The sequence below is a fragment of the Canis lupus genome, chromosome 3 (assembly GCF_048164855.1).
Source record: "Canis lupus baileyi chromosome 3, mCanLup2.hap1, whole genome shotgun sequence".
Taxonomy (NCBI): Eukaryota; Metazoa; Chordata; class Mammalia; order Carnivora; family Canidae; genus Canis; species Canis lupus.
The window spans coordinates 7,238,505-7,260,083 of record NC_132840.1 but is presented as its reverse complement, the minus strand read 5'-3'; the positions used below and the strand labels follow the sequence as shown (position 1 = coordinate 7,260,083).

Sequence of the window (21,579 nt, the reverse complement as noted above, 5' to 3'; positions counted from 1 at the left end):
TTCTGGGCACTGTAACCAGGGATGGTGTCTGGGAGTGCCAAGATGATGAACCATTTCCTTTCCTCAGCCACTCCCACACTTCTCTGGGGGAGACTTCCCCTCTGAATGATAATGGAAGGGGAAGTGGGTGGTGCCAAAGCATCTGAAGTGGGCACCTAGGGCCTCTTGGCCCTAAAGAGGCTTGGCTTCCCCTTGCATCACTGGCCTCTGATAGGTGTCTGATGTGGCAGGCTTTTCTGTGTGGGTGCCAGGCTTGCTACCCATTTGTTCTCTCTAGGAGTGACAAAGCTTATTCTCTTTGGAGAGAAAAAAATGGTTAGTTGGGTGGCATTTATGTCAGAATGGTGTGCTCATTGTGCAGTCCCAGCCATCCTCTGACTCAGAGCCACCTAGACCTGACTTCCTATAGGGCCTGACCCAGGCAGCTGTGCCCTGTTGTCTCTTTCTGGCCCTCACATCCCACTGTCCTCTCAGACAGCTGGCTTCAGTCCTGTGGTAAGGGTGACAGTTCTCATTCCTGGCCATATCACTCCAGCCCCACACCAGGCACATCCAGAGAGGGTGGTTGCTCCTGCTACCAACTTAAAAAGTGCCGACTTTGGCTTCAGGGGTTCTGCTTGGAGTTCTCTCCTGAAGCAGAGAGTGGTGGGGCTAGAGGGGAGGCTTACCCAGGCAGAGGTATGGGAGTGACCATAGCTACTGGATCTTCTTAATGGAGGACGGGGCTCAAAACCATGGATTCTTCCAGAGCCAGCAGAGGTATTTGCATCAGCTGCCTTGTTTCACAGAAGAGGAAACAGAGAAGGTAAATGCCTTACCCAGGTGCAGAGCCAGTTCCACAGCCTATCTGTAGGCCTTCTAGGGCCCAGAGGTGGCTTCACATTAATCTGTATAAGGGAGCAAGGTGCAGGCTGACAGCTTTAATCTGTCTTAATTAATCTGTATAAGGGAGCAAGGTGCAGGCTGACAGCTTTAATTGCCTTTCTTTTCTTAAAAAGAAAAATGGTAACAACAAAACTCCTCATAGTCGAGCCCAGAATTGTCCACTAGCAGTGTGTCAGTCATAATGTGCTCTGACCAGTAACCATCTTATACTTCAGGCTTCCTGCCAGCCCTTGGCCACGTTTTCCTTTTTACTTTAACAAAATTTCTTGAGCACCTACTGTGGGCCAGGCATAATGCAAAGTGAACAAAAAGATGCTTAGAGGTGGCCCCTTTAGCCAGAGAACTTTGGTTGGAGAGAAACCCATGTCTCACCAGTTTGGTCAGCCAGAACTCAGGTAGGGTAAACAGGAGTAAGATGTCATGGACTCAAATGCTGTTTGGGACTTTTCTTTCTCTGTCTCTTGCACCTGCTTTGTGCTTATTAGCTTTAGTCTGTCAAACTGGCCTTCAACACGAGATTGAAACAGTGGCAGCACAGAGCTTTGAGAGACCCACTCTCTTCCCAACATCCCTGTAGAAAAATTCTAAGGTCTCTAAATGAGTTTGGGTCAAGGAGGAGGAGTTACTAGGATTAGCAGTCCCCACTGGAGACAGGGTTGGTGTAGGGGAGGACTTAGGTGAGCGCTATCCCCTAAAGAAGGGGAGCTCAAAGGGCAGCCCTGGTGGCTTAGCAGTTTAGCACCGCCTTTAGCCCAGGGTGTGATCCTGGAGACCCGGGATGGGATCAGGATCGGGATGGGATCAGGATCGAGTCCCATGTCGGGCTCCCAGCATGGAGCCTGCTTCTCTCTCTCTCTAATAAATAAAAAATATATATATTAAAAAAGGGGGGGGGGGCTCGCAGACAAATCCTAGCACTCCTTGTTTACCCACCTTACTGTTTGTTCTTGCAGCCTTGGGGGAGGGGTGCCCAGAGGGTTTGTGGCCAGTCCCTTCTCAAAGTTGATGGAATTCAGCTAGATAACAGTAGGGAGTAGTATTGGTCAGGTCAGCCCAGCTTGCGGTCCAGAAACCTTGTAGAGATTACCTGAAGTTTTTTCTAATGGAGCACAGTTTTCGAGGAACTCAAGTGTTCTACTTTCACAGGATCTTCCTTTTTCCTGAGTTTGGATTGGGGGCCACCTCAAGAAGGAGGAGATAGTGGCTTGTATCTTTGTGGGTACATTCTTGGTGCTCACCTGAGAGGAAGGGAGAACTGAGCTTCTGAGAGTGTCATCCGCAAGACCATAAGCCTTCATTTAGCCCTCTCAGTGTCTCAGTTTCATCAACCTTCAGATGGGGCTTGTTGTACCTGCTGATTGTTTTGGAGACTCAGTGTTTCTTATAAGTAGACCTTGGGGCCCTTTGATAATACTGTCCAATTGCTCCCCCCTCACTTGGTAGAGAGAAGGGAACCAAGGTCCAAGGAAGCAAGTGGCTGCCCAGGGCCTGCCATCTTGGAAGAACAAAGCTTTATCCAGGACCAGACTGCAGAAACCCTTCAGCCTTTTGCCCTGTCCTACAGGGCTACAGTGTCTTCCTGACAGAGGCCACACAGCCCTCTAGAGGACCCTAGCTTGGACAACAATGGACTCTCTTCAGAATGTGCAACTGCAGTTAGGTTTTGGCCTTAAAATTTTTCTCCTGTCTGATTCCTCAAGAACGGCTGGCCGTGCGAGTACCTTCTCCTCTCTGCTGTACAGCCTCTCAAGGCCTGGGGACGAGAGATTCATGGAGGGCGGGGCAACTTAAGCCCTTTCGAGTAACCTTGTGCCTTTGACCATCTCCTCATCTATTTTGGGCTTCTGGTGCCTTTTTCTATGTGTGTTCTGACCTTTCTAGTCCTTTACTGGCCTGAATTTTTCTCCCAAAGGAAAAACAGAAAGCCATTGTATCAGGACAGCGCAGCAGGAAATTCCTCCAGTGAGTTCGTTTTAAATTTTCTGTCGGCACCATTGGGTGTTTAGTGAGTGTCCCCATCACAGCCTTGAGCCCCTGGGATGAGCCATGTTCGTTCACCAGCTGTGTAGAGCCACCCACATGCCCAAACTTAATGTGTCTAAAAGGCCTGCTCCTTCTCTTAGTAGGTGGTACCACCATTCACCCATTTGTCCAGGACAGAAACCTGAGGGGCATCCTTATTTGCTCTCAAACCAGCAGCACGCATGTCCAGTGAGTCTTGTTGACTCTGTTCCAAGTCTTTGTAAGTCTCTCTTGGCTCCAGCCCCACTGTCCATCTTTTCCTGTTTCAGTCACAGTGAACTCATTCCTTTTATCTCCAAAGTTTTTTTCTGATTCTCTCGTCAAGCACACCTCTGCTTAGGGGTCATGCCTTGGTGAGGACTACTTGACTCCTCTATCCTGGTCAGTCCTCATCCCTGCTCCCATTTCTAGCCCCATCACCTGGCTTTATTTCCTTCAGAGCACATTTTATCTACTAGGTGTTTTCTTGTTTGGTTGTTGGTTTACTTATAGATTATGTCTTCTTTGCTGCTTTCACACTGCCCACCACCTCCAATTTGTCAGTTCCTTGGAGTTAGGCGGGCCTTTGTTAACTAATTGGTGGCAAGTGGATTGGTTCCTTGTTCTTCCTAGAGAATGGGAAGGTAGCACAGTGGCCCTTATCAAGCTGCAGCTACCAAATGAAGTGTTTGACATTCCATTTTTCACTGCAAGCTAGCTTTCATACACATACATAGGCTCCTTTTTTTTTTTTTTAAGATTTATTTATTTATTCATTCAGAGAGAGCAAAGAGAGAAGCAGGGACACAGGCAGAGGGAGAAGCAGGCTCCATGCAGGAAGCCCGATGTGGGACTCGATCCTGGGTCTCCAGGATCACACCCCAGGCCGCAGGCGGCGCTAAACCGCTGCGCCACCAGGGCTGCCCACATAGGCTCCTTCTATACACACCCGGGCTCTTAATTGTGTTTGGAAAAAACATTGGTTATAAAATGACAGCTTCAATTGAAGATACATTAAAGCTCTACATTTTTCTTGCAAAACCTTTTAACTTCATAGCACTCTGAAGAGCAAGAGATAAAGAGCTGAGGTGTTGATTTTTTACACTGATCATTCCAGATGCTCAGTAGCTTCATCAATAGCTTTGAGAGACCATATTAGTTTCCTCTTTCTGCTGTAACAATAGTAGTGGCTTAAAATAATCATTTTAGGGGCCCCTGGCTGGCTCAGTCAGTAGAGCATGCAACTCTTGATCTTGGGGTTGTGAGTTCAAGCCCCATGTTGGGTGTAGAGATTACTGAAAAAAAAAATCTTTAGGGGGGTCGCCTGGGTGGCTTAGTTGGTTAACCATCTGCCTTTGGCTCAGGTCCCAGCTTCAGGCTCTTCTCAGTGGGAAGTCTGTTTCTCCTTCTCCCTCTGTCCCCCTCCATTCATGGGTGCGCTCTCTCTCTCTTTCTCTCTCAAAACCTTAATAAAATAAAATATTTAGGGGCGCCTGGGTGGCTCAGTCAGTTAGGCATCTGACTCTTGATTTCCATTCTGGTCATGATCTCAGGATCATGGGATCCAGCCCTGCTTTGGGCTCTGCTGTCTGCAGGGAGTCTGAGATTCTCTCTCTCCCTCTCTCCCTTCCCCCTTTGCTTGCTCTTGCGCATGCTCTCTCTCTCTCTCCCTCAAAAATACATAAAAATAAATTTAAAAAATCTTTAAAAAAATAATCATTTTGCAGTTCTGGAGGATAGAAGGCTTAAAATCAAGATGTCAACAGGGTGACATTGTTTTCAGAGGCTCTAGCGGGGGTAGAATCTGTTTCCTTGCTTTTTCTGCAAGGAAACTTACCTATGTTTCTTTTTCTTTTTAAGATTTTATTTATTCATGAGAGACACAGAGAGCGGGGCGGGGGCAGAGACACAGGCAGAGGGAGAAGCAGGCTCCATGCAGGAAGCCCGATGCAGGACTCGATCCCAGGACCCTGGGATCACGCCCTGAGCCAAAGGCAGACGCTCAACCGCTGAGCCACCCAGGTGTCCCATCCCACCTATGTTTCTTAACTTGTGTCCCCATCTCTCTGTCTTCAAAGCCAACATTGCAGCATCTAACAATCTCTGCTTTCAGATCACCTTTTCTGGGACACCTGGGTGGCTCAGTGCTTGGGCGGCTCCCTTCGGCTCAGGTCGTGATCTGGGGATCCGGGATCAAGTCCCGCATCGGGCTCCTGCGGGGAGCTTGCTTCGCCCTCTGCCTGTGTCTCTGCCTCTCTCTGTGTGTGTGTCTCTCATGAATAAATACATAAATATTTTTTTTTAAAATCACCTTTTCTGAGTAGACCCACTTGCCTCCTTCCTTCAAGGACCCTTGTAATTACATTGCCACCCATCTAGATTATCCAGGATAATCCAGTCTCCCATTTCAAGAGCCTTAAACACTTCTGCAAAAATCTTTTTTACCATATACAATCACATATTCACAGGTTCTGGGATTAGGACATGGACAGCCTTATTCGGTGTACCACAGGGACTATGAATTTTCTTCCTTTGGGTCAATCTGTATAGTTGAAAAATCATTTAGGAATTGAAAACAAAAACAGGAAAACTTACCTATTTTACAGACAACCTGAGTGATGGTGAATCTTGAATTGATTCTAAATAAGTATCTTTTTTTTTTAACAGAGCTCTTCAGTTTTTTTTTTTTTTTAATTTTTTTATTTTTTTGCTCTTCAGTTTTTTAAAATTTAAAATCTATACTTACAACTCTATGGTAGTTTTGTCTAAATAATTACATAGTTTATTTTTGAAGAAAACCATTCAAAATACTTAATTTCTATTTTAGGTCTTTGGAAATGTAAGCATCTGTTGTTTTGGTGATAGTTAATGAACTCCGATATGTGGAGACAAAAATATCTCTCAAATATCCTTGAGTCATTGGCTTTACCACTAAGGAAATGTTTTTTCTGGGTAATTTCACTACTTTTAAGAAATCAAATGGCTATATTTTTTTAAAAAATTTATTTAAAATTGTATCCTAAAAAAAAGATTTATTTATTTACTTTAGAGAGAGTGTATGAGTGGAGGAGAGGGGCAGAGGGAGAGAAAATCCCAAACAGACTCCCCACTGAGTGCTGAGGCCAACTCGGGGCTTGATCTTATGACCTTGAGATCATGACCGAAACCAGAAACCCGAAACCCAAGAGTCAGATACTCAGCTGATTGAGCCATCCATGCTCTCCCAAATGGCCACATTTTTATTAGGATTTCTAGAATACCTACTGCTTCAATCTGAGAAAGCTAAAACAAAGAAAATCTTCTAGTTTTAGAAAGTCTTCTACCTTCTGGACAGTAAAATCTGCATATAAAATCTATCCTACAGGGTCATCCTTGTGTGAAAGAAAAACAGGCTAGGACAGGTCACCTGCACACGAACACTCAGACACGTGACACGTGTGCATACATGTTTGTATCACCTCTCAGACTCCTGACGTGCTGGGCACTGAAGGAACTGGTTTTGAGACTGTACGGCCCCTGCCTGAAGGAGCTCCTGTCTTGGCCAGGGAAGACAGACAGGGACAGTCACCAGTGACTGGTGACTTGAAAGGTTCGATAGGGGTCAGGATTGATCAGGAATGTGAGCAATATGCTGGGGGGCAGTGTTCCAAATAATGTTATGGAATCCTTCAAGGGGCAAGCGTTAGGATCATGATGCATTTAGGAGGTGGTGAGTGGTAGGCTTGGCTTTAGGGAAAGCTCAAGCACCATTGAGGAGAGCCACACCTCTGTTCCTGGCACCCCAGGCCCTTGGAGCAGAAATTTGGGTTAATAACAGCCTAGCAGAACCCTAGGGGATTCCATGCGGAGAGCTTAGGCCTGTGGCCTAAAGTTACGTGTTCCTGTCTTTTTGTCTGGATCATGTATATGTTCTTTGATGTGAGAAATGTAGCTTCCTGCTTAGGAAGCCTTTTCCAGTGGCCACTGAGTGGAAGTGTGTGTTCTGGTTAGCTGGCCTTGGCTGCCTGGTGAGGTGGGAAGTTGGGGGCACTCTGGAGAGCAGAGACAGGCATCTGCAGCCTTCAGGCAGGAGGCAACAGTCCCTATGTCTTCCTCTAGGGCTGAGGTCTGGGCTTTCCCCCATTTCTGGCCTGGAGGCCCCCTGACTCACTCAAGTCCGAGAACTGACATCCGCAGCTGCCTAAAACCAGTGTATCTAACACCTCTCTTCAGGTGATGGGTCAGGGACTTGGGGATGGTTTTACTGCCCAAGTGATCACCACCCCAAATGAGACAGGACCCATGACAGGAAAGATGTGGAGTTTGGAATTTGAAGATTTGGGTGCAAATCCCAGCTCACATTCCTCAGCTTTGTAGGCTGCTGAGCAAGGCCCCCAGTCTCTTGATGAGGTGGAAGCAGCAGCACCTGTCCTGCCACATACAAAGGGTTATTGTGGTGCTCTCCTCCTCACAGGTTGCCACAGATAGTATGATTAGTTACTGTGCCACGTGTGGGAAGTGCCCATGCTCCATCTGAAGGATCCAGGAGTGGGGTGAGGGGAGAACTGCAGTGACCAGTGTGGCATATTAATGTGGAACCTGAGGCAGGAGAAGATGGTGGGCAGGCCTCGGGCCACCAAGCACATTCTGAGCCAGACCTGGAGGGATGATTGTCAGTCACTTTGGTCCTCTCTACTGTTTAGCTAGACCCCCTTTGTTTGTGGCCTTCTGTAGACCAGAGGAGCAGCTGCTGCTGCAGCTACTGCTGCCAGGAGCCATAGGGCCTCCTGTGTGGAGGCCAGAGAAGAGGCATTGCCTGTGGTAGCCTCATCAGCAGGGCAGGAATGAGCATCACTGTGCCCCAGAAGAGTACTTCCCTGAGGTCAAATGACCTGTGTACTCACAGCAGTAGAAAGGTTCCGCCCATTCCTGGGCTTGGGGAGGTTAGAAGTTGGGTTGGTACCTGGAGTAGCACCTTGTTTCCCAATCCAGGCAGTCCCAGTGTCTCGAGAATAGGAAAGGTGGGGACAGAGCCTGGCTTCAGGCCTTGGGCCTTCTAAAGCCAGCCTTGGGCAGTTCTCAAGATAGTTTCTGCAGCTATTGGGAGGGGAGCAGCAGTTCTCTGGGTCCTGTACTCAGTAGTGAAAGGCCATTCAGCTTTGGCCTGTTCCTCACTATGGGCTCTGGGGAAGCTTTGTTTAACCCAGGGCTCCTGGCTGAAAAGACATGAAAGCTCAGGGGACACAAGTCTTGGGATGAATAATGTGATTATGAGGGGCAACTTGCCCTGGAGCCCAGCAATCCAAATGCAGGGCAGAGTTTGGGCTCCAGGATCTGGTCACTTCACCTCTCCAGTCATTCCCTCCCTTGCCAACCAGTGGTCTTCTCCTCTGTTCTCACCCCCATACCTCTGTTTACTGCCCACATGCTCCTTCCTTCCCCCCCCACCCCCCACCTCCTCACACACATACATACACACACTGAGAATTGAGCTCTGCTTTCCTTTCTCAGCTATTCAGATCCTCAAGCACTCTGCCCCTCTGGAGAGAGCTTCCCTCCCAGAAGGAGAGCTTCTACCTATGCCACTTGGGAAGGGAGGAGCGTATTTAAGTATGTTCACATGGGCATGTGGCACAGACCCCAAGGAGGCAGCAGAGGCTGGGAAAGCTATTTGGAGGGGCTGCTTTGAGGAGTAGACCTGCTTGCTAGCCTGTCAGGCTTGCTTACCCTTTGCAAGTCCTGGCTTGCCATGGCCCTATGGGCTCTACTCCTGCTCCTTAGCCAAGTAGGCAGTCAGGCCCCTCTGCAGCTCACACCCTCTGGTACCACTTGTGCTCATGCCTTTACCTTCCCAGAATGACCTTTATCACTCTTTTCCCTGTACAAAACTGGTGTGCTTCAGAGGTCTCATTTTTGTTCTCACTATTTCAATTCAGCATTGTATTGGAGGTCCTAGTTAGTGCAGTAAGGCGGGAAAAAGAGATTAATAAAAGATATACAGAATAGATAGAAAGAATACAACTGTCTTTATTCTCAGATAGTGTATTGAAAAATCCCAAAGAATCTTCATAAAAGCTACGAGAACTAATTGTTGAGTTTTAACAAGGTTGCAGGATACCAGGTAAATATGTAAAAAGTCAAATATATATATATATGTATATGTGTTTAATACCTTTATTGAGATAAGATTTACATGTCATAAAAACCACTCATCTAAAGTATATAAATCAGTGGGGTTTTTAAAAAAGATTATTTATTTATTTATTTATGATAGACACAGAGAGAGAGAGAGAGAGAGAAAGAGAGAGAAAGGCAGAGACACAGGAGGAGGGAGAAACAGACTCCATCCTGGGAGCTCGACGCAGAACTCGATCCTGGGACTCCAGGATCGTGCCCTGGGCCAAAGGCAGGCACTAAACTGCTGAGCCACCCAGGGATCCCCAAATCAGTGGTTTTTTAGCATGTTCACAGAGTTGTGCAACTATCATCTTAATCTTAGAACATTTTGTCACTCCAAAAGAAACCTTGATCCTAGTCCCCTGCCACAAAATCAATTATATTTGATATGATAGCAAGAAACAATGGGAAATTAAATTTTTAAAAAATATCTATTCATAAGAGACCCAGAGAGAGAGAGAGAGAGGCAGAGACATGGGCAGAGGGAGAAGCAGGCTCTATGCAGGGAGCCTAGTGCGGGAATCAGTCCCGGATCCCAGGATCATGCCCTGCACCAAAGGCAGATGCTCAACCACTGAGCCACCCAGGTGTCCCGGAAATTAAATTTTTAAAATAACACTTAGAAATAGCATGAAAAGTACTTAGAGATAAGCTTGTTAAAACATTGTTGAGAGAAATTAAAGGCCTAAATAAAAGGAGAGATATGCCATGTTCAGAGATTGGAATAATCAGTATTATTAAGCTGTCTATCCTCTCCAAATTGATCTATACATTCAACCCAATTCCTTTTTTTTTAACCCAATTCCAATCAAAATTCCAGCAGGCCTTTGAAAAATACCATTAACAGCTTTGCGCAGTGGCAGTATCATAGCCAATGAGGTTTATCCGAGGCGTGATTATTGCTAGTTGAAAAATACTGTTAAGAAAATGAAAAGAGGGATCCCTGGGTGGCGCAGCGGTTTGGTGCCTGCCTTTGGCCCAGGGCGCGATCCTGGAGACCCGGGATCGAATCCCACATCGGGCACCCGGTGCATGGAGCCTGCTTCTCCCTCTGCCTGTGTCTCTGCCTCTCTCTCTCTCACTGCGTGCCTATCATTAAAAAAAAAAAAAAAAAAAAAAAAGAAAGAAAGAAAATGAAAAGACATACCACAACTTGGGAGAAAATATTTATAAAAACACATAAAAGCATTTGTATTCAAACTATATGTAGAATCCTTACAGCTTAATAAGATATACAACCCAACTTTAAAAACTGGTTAAAGGAGCACCTGGCTGGCTCAGTTGGTTAAGCGTCTGTCTTTGGTTCAGGTTGTGATCCCAGGGTCCTGGGATTGAGCCCTGCATTGGGCTCCCTGCTCAATGAAGAGTCTGTTTCTCCCTCTCCTCTGCCCCTCCCCCTGTTCATGCATGTGCGCGTGCGCTCTCTCTCTCTTTCTCATAAATTCTTTTTAAAAATTTGGTTAAAGATTTGAATAGACAATTTAATGATTTTTTTTAAAGATTTTATTCATTTATTCATGAGAGACAGAGAGAGAGAGAGAGAGAGAGGCAGAGACACAGGGAGAAGGAGAAGCAGGCTCCATGCAGGGAGCCTGATGTGGGACTCGATCCCAGGTCTCCAGGATCACACCCTGGGCCAAAGGCGGTGCTAAAACGCTGAGCCACCTGGGCTGCCCGATTTAATGATTTTCTAATAAATTGTTGGTTCAGTATATGAAAAGATGCTCAAAGATCCTTGGTCATTGGGGAAATGCGAATTAAAGCCACAATGACATTATAGATACTACATACCTACTAAAATGGCTAAAAGAAAAAGAAAAAACCCCAAACAACTGATAATACCAAGTGTTGGTGAGAAAGTAGACTTTATACATTGCTGTGAGAATGCAAAGAGTACAGCCACTTTGGAAAACAGTTGGACAGTTTGTTATCAAGGTAAACATATACTTATCTTATGAGCCAGCAATAACACCTGTAAGTATTTACCCAAGAGAAATGAAAACATAAGTTTATGCAAAGGAATGTATGCAAATATTTATTGGCTTTATTCACAATAGCCAAAAATTGAAACAACTCAAATGTCACCAACTAGTGAATGAATAAACTGTGGCATATCCATATAATGGAGTACTACTTAAGCAATAAAAAGAAACAAAATATTGGTACACCTAAACAATGTGGATGAATCTCAAATGCATTGTGCTAAGTGAGAGGTGCCAGATACAAGACCCTCTGTATTCTGTAATTTCATTTATATGACATCCTGGAAAAGGTGAAACCTTTGGAACAAATCAGATCAGTGTTGCCAAGGACTAGAGATGGGTGGAGTGGGCCAGACCATGGGGAGGCATGAGGGAACCGTTTTGAACAATGGAAATGTTCTGTATCTTGAACATGGTGATAACTTGTTGAACTGTCAATTAAAACGGGAGAATCTTATTACATGTAAATTATTTTTTTTAAGATTTTATTTATCTATTCATGAGAGACACACACAGAATGAGAGAGAGAGACAGAGAGGGGCAGGGACACAGGCAGAGGGAGAAGCAGGCTCCACGCAGGGAGCCCGACTGGGATCGATCCCGGGTCACCAGGATCAGGCCCTGGGCTGAAGGCGGCACTAAACCACTGAGCCACCCGGGCTGCCCAGTAAATTATACCTCAATTAAAAAACACGTTAAGGGGATCCCTGGGTGGCGCAGTGGTTTGGCGCCTGCCTTTGGCCCAGGGCACGATCCTGGAGACCCGGGATCGAATCCCACGTCGGGCTCCCGGTGCATGGAGCCTGCTTCTCCCTCTGCCTGTGTCTCTGCCTGTGTCTCTGCCTCTCTCTCTGTGTGTGTGTGTGACTATCGTAGATAAATTAAAAAAAAAAAAAAAAACACATTAAAAACCCTCTCAAAGGTCAGTTTAAGACCCTCTTCTTCATGACGCTTTCCCTGACTGCTTCCTTGTCACAGACATGGCCTTCTGGTAAGTCCCTTCCAGGTCACTCATGGCTTGGGTTCTTGTTAACCACAGCTTGCACCCCTTGACTGCTTCAGCTACTTAGGTGTGGTGACCTACTGGACTCACTGCTCCTTTGACATAGCCAGACCTTCCACAGCCGCCTCGGAGAGACCAGGAATACTGACTGAGGTGGTAGCAGGCTGGGGAGAGGGGCTCAGACCCAGGCCAGTGTCTGCTGCTGTCTCAAGTACCTCCACTCAGCTGTTGCTGTTCTCTTCCCCCACAGGTTGGGATAAACATTCCTATGGTTACCACGGCGATGATGGGCACTCATTCTGCTCCTCCGGGACTGGCCAGCCCTATGGTCCCACATTCACCACAGGAGACGTGATTGGCTGCTGTGTCAACCTCATCAACAGCACCTGCTTCTACACCAAGAATGGCCACAGCCTTGGTGGGTGCTTGGAGACCTTAGAGGGTCTGCCCTGTGGAACCACTTTGATTAGTGAGAGGCCCAAAGGCAGGCTTTAAAGCCAAAACAGTTTCAGTGATCCTCTGCTGAGCTCTGGGGAACTCCAGCCATTTCCAGGCATTGAAACACTGCAAAGTGAAGAAAAGGTAGCAGAGGTGCTTCCTTTGTTAATCCATCCATTTAGCAGCATTTATGAAGCCTAGGGTCAGTGCTGAAAAAACAGCAAGGTCATGGTCATGCTTCTGGCCTGTGTGAAACCTCTTGGAGCAGGGTTTGGCATTGGTGAGAAGTTTGAGGGGCCTGCGTACATACCTGACAGTGGTAGTAGTTGCATGTGCATGGTCTGGGCTCTGACTTTGATTGGCCCTTCCAACATGCAAGATGCTGTTGCTGTGGAGCAATAGGTGCGTTCTAGTATAGGAGGTAAGCAGACAGGCTGGAGTTAGATGGGGCCAGGTCTTTTCTGGCCCTTTTGCCGGTTAAAAGATAGCAAACCTGGACAGAGTTCTATTTAAAAAGGTCCTTTGATGTAACCGCAAAGAAGCGACTGACTGGAGTGAGGGCCTGGGGAGGAAGCAGGTAGCCTGAGGCAAGGCCATGATGATTGATGCAGGGCATGGGGAGCAAGCCTGACAAAGTCTAGGGTGGCCAGCAGGATTAGTGACAGATGGGGTGCACTAGAAAGAAGGGAGGATGGGAAAGTGGCTGGATAGTTGTGCTATCAACCAGGATCAGGAACCCAGGAGGAGCAGCAATTAGTGGAGTGATGGGGACCCTGGAGGATCTCTTGGAAGAGCAACCCTGTACATGTGGAAAGATTTAGGATAAGAGCCTGGGAGATGGAGAGATGTTGGTCATTATGATGCCTTGCTCTTATAGACTGATTGGTATTTGGCCCTTGAGTGAGAGGAGCCCTTGGCCAAAGTGGCCCTGAGGTAATGCCTGACTGCTGGGCCTGCCTGCTTGAGTTTGCAGAGGTCTCTGATTGGGCAGAGATACCAGCTAGACTGGCCACAGGCCTTGCCAGAAAAGGGAATTGGACATTTTCCTTAGAACATAACTTCTAGGAGGACTGCATCCTCTGGCTTGAGGGGCAGTAAAAAGGTGACTGTCATTCCCCACTGTGATGACTTCTATGTGGGTTCTCCATGAGATGAGCCTGGGCCAAATTAGGGTACGTGAGTGGGAATCAGGTTTGCTGGTGGTTGAGGCTGAGTGGCCAAGAGTCAGCATTCCTCATTAGGACAGTCTGATGCCACAGCCCACAGTGGATAGCCAAGAGCATGGCATAAACACTGCAGAGGTGATCCAGGTGCACATCTGGAGAAATCCTCCTCTGAAATCTGTAGCCGCTTAGCTGTAGTTGCTGGCATCCAGCTGATGAGCTGGCAGCTAGGGCAAGTTCTCTAGATGGCTTCTTACTTGCCACTCTGCTTTTTGTCTCCAGCTGTTTCCTGGCTCTTTTTTTGCTGTCAGAGTCCCAGGGGCCTCTGCTGTGGGTTCTCACTCTTTACTCTTGTCCCAGGCTCAGTCCTTCCCCTCTGCTCTGGACACCTGCCCTTGTCACATTCCTCCAGGCTATCCACACTTTGCCTGGAGCACAACACCTGCCATGGGATGAAGCTGCTGTCCTCTCTGTACCTTCATCTCCCTCATCTGTACCCTCTGCCTAGCCTCTGAGCTCTTTGTCAGTCAGGTCCCTAGGTCCATAGGGAGCTCTCAGCAACCTTAATGTCAGCCCAAACCCTCGTATTTTTAAATTCTTATCCCTGTATTCCATGTTTTATATAGACCTCATGCAAGACCTCACTTGTTTAGGTGGATATTGCTTATTTTTCCAGCCTGTCAGGATCTTCTAGGATCTTGGTTGTTTTTTCTCAAATATTGGATAGCCTTGTCAGCACTGTATTAACCTAAAATTTGATAAGCATGTTGATATATGTTTTCATCAAGGTCTTGATAAAAAATATTGGAAGAGGCTGAGATCTGAGTCCTTCAGGGTATAGCTATTTGAGAATCACTTCATAATGTTAGTTTGAAACTTGTGTTTTTCTGTCCTGTCCGCAAGGATATTACTGAGACTTTACTAAAAAATGTATATGGCCTGCCCCCTGCATTTTCTAGATCACAAAATTTAATGGAAAGGCAGTGAACTTGGGGTGATAGACCACTTGATGAATCTTCTAATGGCCTTGTTTCCTTTCCACAAGCCAGCTTATCTATAATGTGCTTCAGAATCTCACCTGAGATCAGTCACAGCTCTCTACCCTCAGAACCCTAACCCTCTCCCCTTTATAGAAGCAGAATGATGTTCCCTGCGCCGACCTCCCCACTCTTTTGCATTGTTCCATCGTTCCTCTGTCACAGCACTTGCCCTTGTGTCAGTGGTCTGTGTAATTAATGACTCCTGGAGCCAGCAGCACTTTGGGGGCCTGGCTCCTGTGAGGTCTCAGCAGATACTTAATGGAAGGATGGATGAGCAAATGAATGGAGACAGGAAAATGATGTCTCACCTGTGAGTGGTCCATGCACTTTCAGAGATTTTTTTATTTTTATTTTTTAAGATTTTATTTATTTATTCATAGAGACACAAAGAGAGAGAGAGAGAGGCAGAGACACAGGCAGAGAGAGAAGCAGGCTCCATGCAGGGAGCCTGACGCGGGACTCGATCCCAGGATTCCGGGATCACGCCCTGGGCTGAAGGCAGGCGCTAAACTGCTGAGCCACCAAGGCTGCCTGTTTTTTTGGGGGGGTTGTTTTGTTTGTTTTGTTTTGTTGTTGTTGTTGTTTTAAGATTTTATTTACTTATTTGTGAGAGACACAGAGGCAGAGGAAGAAGCAGACTCCCCACAGAACAGGGAGCCTGATGCGGGGCTCGATCCCAGGACCCCAGGATCACGACCTGAGCCGAAGGCAGATGCTTAACCAACTGAGCCACCCAGATGCCCTTGCAGAGTCATTTGTATACACTCTGTGCTATTATAGGTGTTATACCTTTGGCCTCATTGACCCCTGACCTATGTCTCTTGGCTCAGAGCACTTCTTATCTGCAAGTTTGAATGTTCTGTTTGCATCCGGGCTCTTTGCCTGACCTTTTTCCCACATCTCATCACTACATTGGCTTTGCAGAGGCTCCCAGAGACCTGCAGGGCTGGGGGCGGGGGAAGCAGTGTTGCCCTTGTCCAGTGCAATAGGGGGTGGAGTAGCCTCTTTCCTCATCCTCCTGGAAGCACCTCAAGGCCTTGTCCTTCCTGAGTGCCATTGTGAGGTAGACCTGGGCAAGCCAGGGTACATTATCCCCTGCCCAGAAGTGTGGCAATTGGCTCACCCTGTAGCACAAGTGCAGCCAGCTTGTACCAATACCCCACAGTTTTTGAAGCAGTTTTCATCAAGTAGCTCTGTTTCTCCTTTCTTTCTTGAAGTGTCAGGTTTAGTGCTACCCCCTTTCTCAGACGGGCTTGCAGAGATTGGGTAAATTGCCAAGGTTATGCTACTGATAGCTGATGGAGTCTGACCTCCTCTTCCCAAGGCCCGTGGGTCTTCTCCATGAGCTGGGAGTAGAGCAGCAGCAGCCTGCTACCGTACTGAGATCCACCAGGGTAGCTCCTGTGCAGACCTGCAGGGTGGGCGTTGAGGTCTTGGATGCAGAGGGGCTTCCAGCTTCAAATCTGGCAGCTCTGAGACTGCCTCTGCACGTGGGGCTGAGGAGTGGCTCCATGCAGGCAGATCCTGGGATTTGTGAGCTTCCCTCACTACAGAGCAAAATAGCCTGGCAAGGAATGTGAACAGTTTCTCTGCACTGTGGTTTTTTAATCTGTAAACTGGTATTCAAGACAGTATACACCTTCCAAAATTGTTCTGAGGATTAAGTGGTTCCTTGGCAGACCCTGAGCCCAGTGCCCAGCACAGAGCAGGCATGTGGTATATGCCGGCTGCCTGACAGGATTCTGGCCCCAGCTTCACTGGGAGACCTACTGTCAACCCTCATTTGTTCTGTCTTGCTGGGTTTCAATTTCTCTTCTGGGTAGGAGTTAAGGGAGCAGCTGGAACCTCTAAGGAGTGGCTTGGAAACTTCTCAGTCCAAAAGTTCAGGAGCTTCTAGAAGATACAAGAAATTTTCTAAAAATGAGAGGGCTGTGAGTCCTTGGAAGGACTTGGCCATGAGCCGTTCTCAATCTATAGAACGTGAGTGCTCTGGCGGATATTCTGAGATGCCTATCCTGCTCATATATTTTGGGTACTACTTTCCTCCACTCTCACTTCCAACTCAAGTCTGAGGAACCTGGAAGCAGCCCTTTCTCTTGGCAGAAGGGTCAGAGAGCATACAGGCCAGTGTTGACCTAGGATTTGACAACCTGAAACCTCTGGAGACTCTGGATGGGAATGGACTGGAGATGGGCATCTGCTACCCTCCTTGTCTCCACTTCTCTGTCAGCTTAGAGATCATGTTGGAGCATCAGACTAGGAAAGAGTCCAGGCCTACCACTTCTGCTAGTTTTATGACTGTTGGCAAATCATTTCACCTCTGAGGCTTACTTTCCTCATTTGTAAAGTGGGGATAAGAAAGTATGCTCCCCAAAACTGGTATGCAGGTCAGATGAGGTGATGGATGGAAAAGGACTTAGCATTTACAGTGAGTATCCATAAATACATGTTGGATTGCAAAAAGGATCAGGCCTGAAGAGGCCTCAGGGTAAATTATTTGGTTTTAGTCCTTCCTAGCAGATTTTCCCTGAGAGAGTAGAAGAGCTGTGGACAGGTATTCAAGTATTTGACTTTACTTCCAGCCAGGCCACCCAGCAAAGGAAAGTCCAGGATCTAGACCTACCAGGCCCTAGCTCATGCTTGACCTCTACCAAAGGAGACAGCCCCTCCCCACCCATTGTGATAGATCCTCTGTGGTCCCACAGAGGTATAAGAGATCAAGTGGCCTGATTTCTTTTCTTTCCCTCTGCAGGTATAGCCTTCACAGACCTCCCGGTAAGTACTGTTATTGGGTCTCTTCCCTTTGGGCTCTTGGGGGCTGACTGGGATGGAGCATGGTGGAACCTGCAAGTGCAGGGTGTGGAGTCTGGCCCTTTCCCCAAACAGGGATGTATGCTGTGCTGTCAGCTTGAGAGTACCAGTAGGGGTACCTCCTGGCCTTCTTCTCTCTCCAGCAGCAAGGCCTGGTCTTCCTCCATGACTCTTAGCAGGTGACAGTGATTTGTGGCATTTCCAAAGGCAGCTGGGGGGGGATGGTATGGGTGGAGATGAGGGTAATAACTCCATGGCTCATCTGGTCTGGGCCAATTCTGTGCGGCTTACAGCCAGTGGACTGGGGTGTATAAAGAATCGTTCTAAACTGCTAGGGAGCCCAGTCCCAGTGACTACTCATCAGAGATCCCTAAGGAAGGCCACTACCCTAGGGACTAGGCCTGCTACCACACAGGGTATGCTCAAGCCAGAGAGGTGAGCTTTGTGGGGTTTTCTCTTCTTAGAAAAGGGTGAGGTTTCCTGTTGGCTTAGTTCAGGGCTCATCCCCATCTTCTGTGCCCCAGTCCTTCATTATTATGAGTCATCACAAACCTTGTCACATGCAAGGCCTCCACCCAGACTGCTGGGAGCCTGGCCTGGTTCTCTGTGCCCTGGCTGGGTTCTAGAAAGAGGAAAAGTTTGCTGACTGGTGGTTGTCTTGGGATCCTGAGCACCCCTGTGATGCCCTAGGAAATGCCCTTGCCATCTGTCTGGCCCTCTGGAGCCCAGCCTGCAGCATCCAAGCTCCTATTACAAATTCTTACCTGTAGATCAGAATCCTTCTGATCTGACCCCAGAGAAGGGCTGAAGTCCTAGGCAAATAGAAAGACAGGAGAATTCTTACCCTGTCTAGGGAATCGTCTAGTTGTGGAGACGTGACATAAAATAAGCAGACACGAATGTGGGTAGTTGCCAGGTGCTAAGAAGTGCATGGCTGCTCCAAGGTGGGGAGCATCACCGAGGGCAGTGACGGTCCAGGAAGTCTTGCTGGAGGGGATGAGCTTTGCCTGTGGCACAGAGGTTGGGAGGGGAAAGGAAGGAAGCAAGAGGTCTTAGGATTCAGAGCTTATGGCAGGCTGAACCCAGTGTGCAGTAAAGGCATGTGATACTCAGAAATGACACATGACCTGAGGTTGGAACGTGGAAGAGAGGACTGGGGGCCCAGTGACCTTGAGGAGGCGGCTGGCGAGACACTGCTCAGTAGCAGTGCAGAGCCACAGGAAGCATTGAGGGAGGGAATGATCTGGTTAAGTTGGCCATGGCAGGCAATGCGTGGAAACCAGGGAGCCCCACCGCCCATGGAGGGATATGCCCAAACCTCACTAGCCAGAAGATCCTCCTTTTAGTGTGCCTCTGACAGGAAGGACAGTGGCTTCTCTTTACCCTTTGCCAGCATCTGGGGGTTCCAAACCACCTACCCCTTTTGCCATGTTCTCCTCCTCCCCACTTTCCTTTCCTGTCACCCCTATCCCTTCCTGCCCTGTCATATAGTCCTTTTTTGGTGGCAAAGGGATCCTTGATTGTAGATCATTCTGAAAGGAGCCATTAGCCACCTGTGTAGCAGATCTTCATGGGCATGCCTGCAGGGTCATGGAGCTATTAGCCACCTGTGTAGCAGATCTTCATGGGCACGCCTGCAGGGTCGTGGAGCCTGGCCTACCTTTGTGTGCCCCGGCTGAGCCCCAAAGGGGAACCTTGGGCTTTGGGGACACCATAGCCTCTGTTGCAGGGCAGGAGACTCCACTTTGAGCTTGGCTTGCTTTTCTTTTGCTTTCTGTCCTTAAGCTCTGGGGAATGGTGTCTCTGGTAGGGAGGTGGGCAGTATGTGGCTTAGTCCCACCTCCTTCAGCCTTGCAAGTCTTTCAAAAGCTGGAGTAGTGGCCTGCAGGAGCCAGCGCCTTCCCTCTCTGCACCAGAGGTAAGGCGATGCCCTGCTGCCCCATTGCCCTCAGGGCCCAACTGACATTTCATTCTCCTCCTCAGGCCAACCTCTACCCCACCGTAGGCCTGCAGACACCTGGGGAGATTGTGGACGCCAACTTTGGGCAGCAGCCCTTCCTGTTTGACATTGAGGACTACATGCGGGAGTGGCGTGCCAAGGTCCAAGGCACTGTGCACTGCTTCCCCATCAGTGCCCGGCTTGGCGAGTGGCAGGCGGTGCTGCAGAAGTGAGTGCCCCACTCCCGCCCTTACCCAGCGCTGGCCCATCCCAGGGGCCTCACTCTGCTATAGGCCCCTGTACCTCTTCAGGCTGCCCTTATGAACTCCAGTGGTAGCCGTTCCCTCTGGAAAGCACTCCCAGGGTGACTCTGCCTGCTGCTCTCCTGCTTTCCTCTTACTGAACAGACAGCTTCTGCTCAGTTCTCTAGTTCTATTCCTAATTAAGCCTTTGCCTCCCTCAACTAGATTGGAAGGCTCTGCATGTAATGTAGTATCACCAGCAGAGCTGTTTTCCTTCCCAGGTCATTTTGCAGAGGATGTACTAGGATGCCCCATGGTCTCTTCATCTTTGGACTCTTTTTTACACAATAGGGAATATCCATCATGCTGTGACTCTGGCCTGAGGTCATCTCTCAGGGTCATCATCCATCTAAGTCCCACGCATTCATGGCAGCAGTGGCCAGAAGAGAATCTTAATGAGGCCAGCCTGTCTGGCTCTTGGATGATTAGTTTCCAAACTGTCCGGGAAGCCAGTCTTGATAAGAATCTGAAGGGAGGCAAGGTTTGGGTCTCTCTTCTACATGCCAGCTGCAGGCCTGAGTGAGGCAATAACCAGTACCCACTGAGCTAGGAGGTGGGTGAGCTTGTTAGCTTGGCTTCCAAGGGTGGACAGAGAATGGCTGGGCTTCCACTAGCCCTGATTATTGCCTTGCAAAGGCACACAGGTAGCACAGTCTCTTGGGTGGGGTGGGGTGGGGTGGGGTGGGGTGGGGTTGCACACTGGGTTCTTCATGCAGTCTTCCTTTCTTAAAGGATTGATACAGAGGCAGGCCATGGGGCAGGGCTGAGGCAGAGGTTAGGTGGCCAGACCCTTCTCAGGAAGAGCAGCACTGTTTTGTTTTCAGCTCTCAGAGCTACTGAGAAGCTCTTCCTTGGAGGGAAGTCAGTAGTCAGTACGGTGCCAGTCCCTAAGCAGGCTTGCTGGGACAGGCAATGGGAGAGGTGGAGCTGCCGCAGCTGTGTTGAGCAGGGAATGATACTCTCAGCTTACAGTGTGCTTATATGTGTTTATATGTGTGCTGGTGTGTGTTCATATGTAGTATTTGCCAAGACTGACAAATAACTTGTATCCTGTGATTTCATGCAACTTCATTTTATGAACATTGTTAATGGCTGGATTATCTTGGAGACGAATTTACCACAAGCTCCTTGGCCAGCTTCCCTTGGTGGGAGGTTGAGGTTATTTCCTCTCTTTTGCTTGTATAGGCAACCCTTTTTAAGTAAAGAGCTTTTCACACTTAAGATTATTTTCTTGGTGTCCTTTCAAGAAGTAGAATTACTGAGTCACTGGACTGTACATATTAGTGGCTCCTGATGTGCATGTGGACTCATCTGAACCATGTTTTGTCAAAAATGTTTGCCCTTGTGTTTATAATAACATAGTTATTATAATTATCTGGAGTGTAAGATAAGTACATAATTTCATAATCAGAGGTTTATTTCATTGACTTTTTACTCTATGCTAGGCACTCCCTACGTATCATCTCATTTACTCCTTAAAACCTGAGGGGACACAGCTGAACTTCTGTGCCTTTCACATTTGTGTTTGGCAATTACAGTAATGACACTGGACACATGTTTATACCAAGGGATTCACTTCTGTGCATATCAGATGTGAGGGCTCCCCCTTCTGCTCTACATGGGTGTGTATGCACATATACACACATGTGCCACCGCTCAGCCAGCTGCGAGTGGGATCAAATGGCTACTGAGTGTTGCACTCGTCCAGGTCATTCCCCGAAGATTGTGCTCCTATTGGCCCTGTTGTTGCCTGTATCTTGGCTTCTTGGGCCCCTGACTTGTGGTGTATGGTAGAGTAGCTTGGGTCACGGGTTAGCTCCCCATCACCCTCTAGAGCCAGCACTCCTGAAGGCCAGGTT

The 21,579-nt window shown here is 48.0% G+C and overlaps 1 protein-coding gene and 1 pseudogene across 4 annotated transcripts in view; both read left to right on the top strand.

The window, feature by feature from the left end:
• RANBP10 (RAN binding protein 10) overlaps positions 1–21,579 on the top strand; it is a 74,452-nt gene that overhangs the window by 43,903 nt on the left and 8,970 nt on the right. The window contains exons 4-6 of one of the 4 annotated variants that reach the window (XM_072815801.1): positions 12,278–12,445; positions 17,421–17,443; positions 19,463–19,647. In XM_072815801.1, coding sequence (XP_072671902.1) covers positions 12,278–12,445; positions 17,421–17,443; positions 19,463–19,647 — 376 coding nt within the window. Of the gene's footprint in view, positions 1–12,277; positions 12,446–12,510; positions 12,610–17,420; positions 17,444–17,565; positions 17,659–19,462; positions 19,648–21,579 lie in introns of those variants that run through there. The other 3 variants (XM_072815818.1, XM_072815810.1, XM_072815821.1) reach the window with 3 other exon arrangements.
• On the top strand, positions 9,888–9,969 carry LOC140631333 (U4 spliceosomal RNA; annotated as a pseudogene).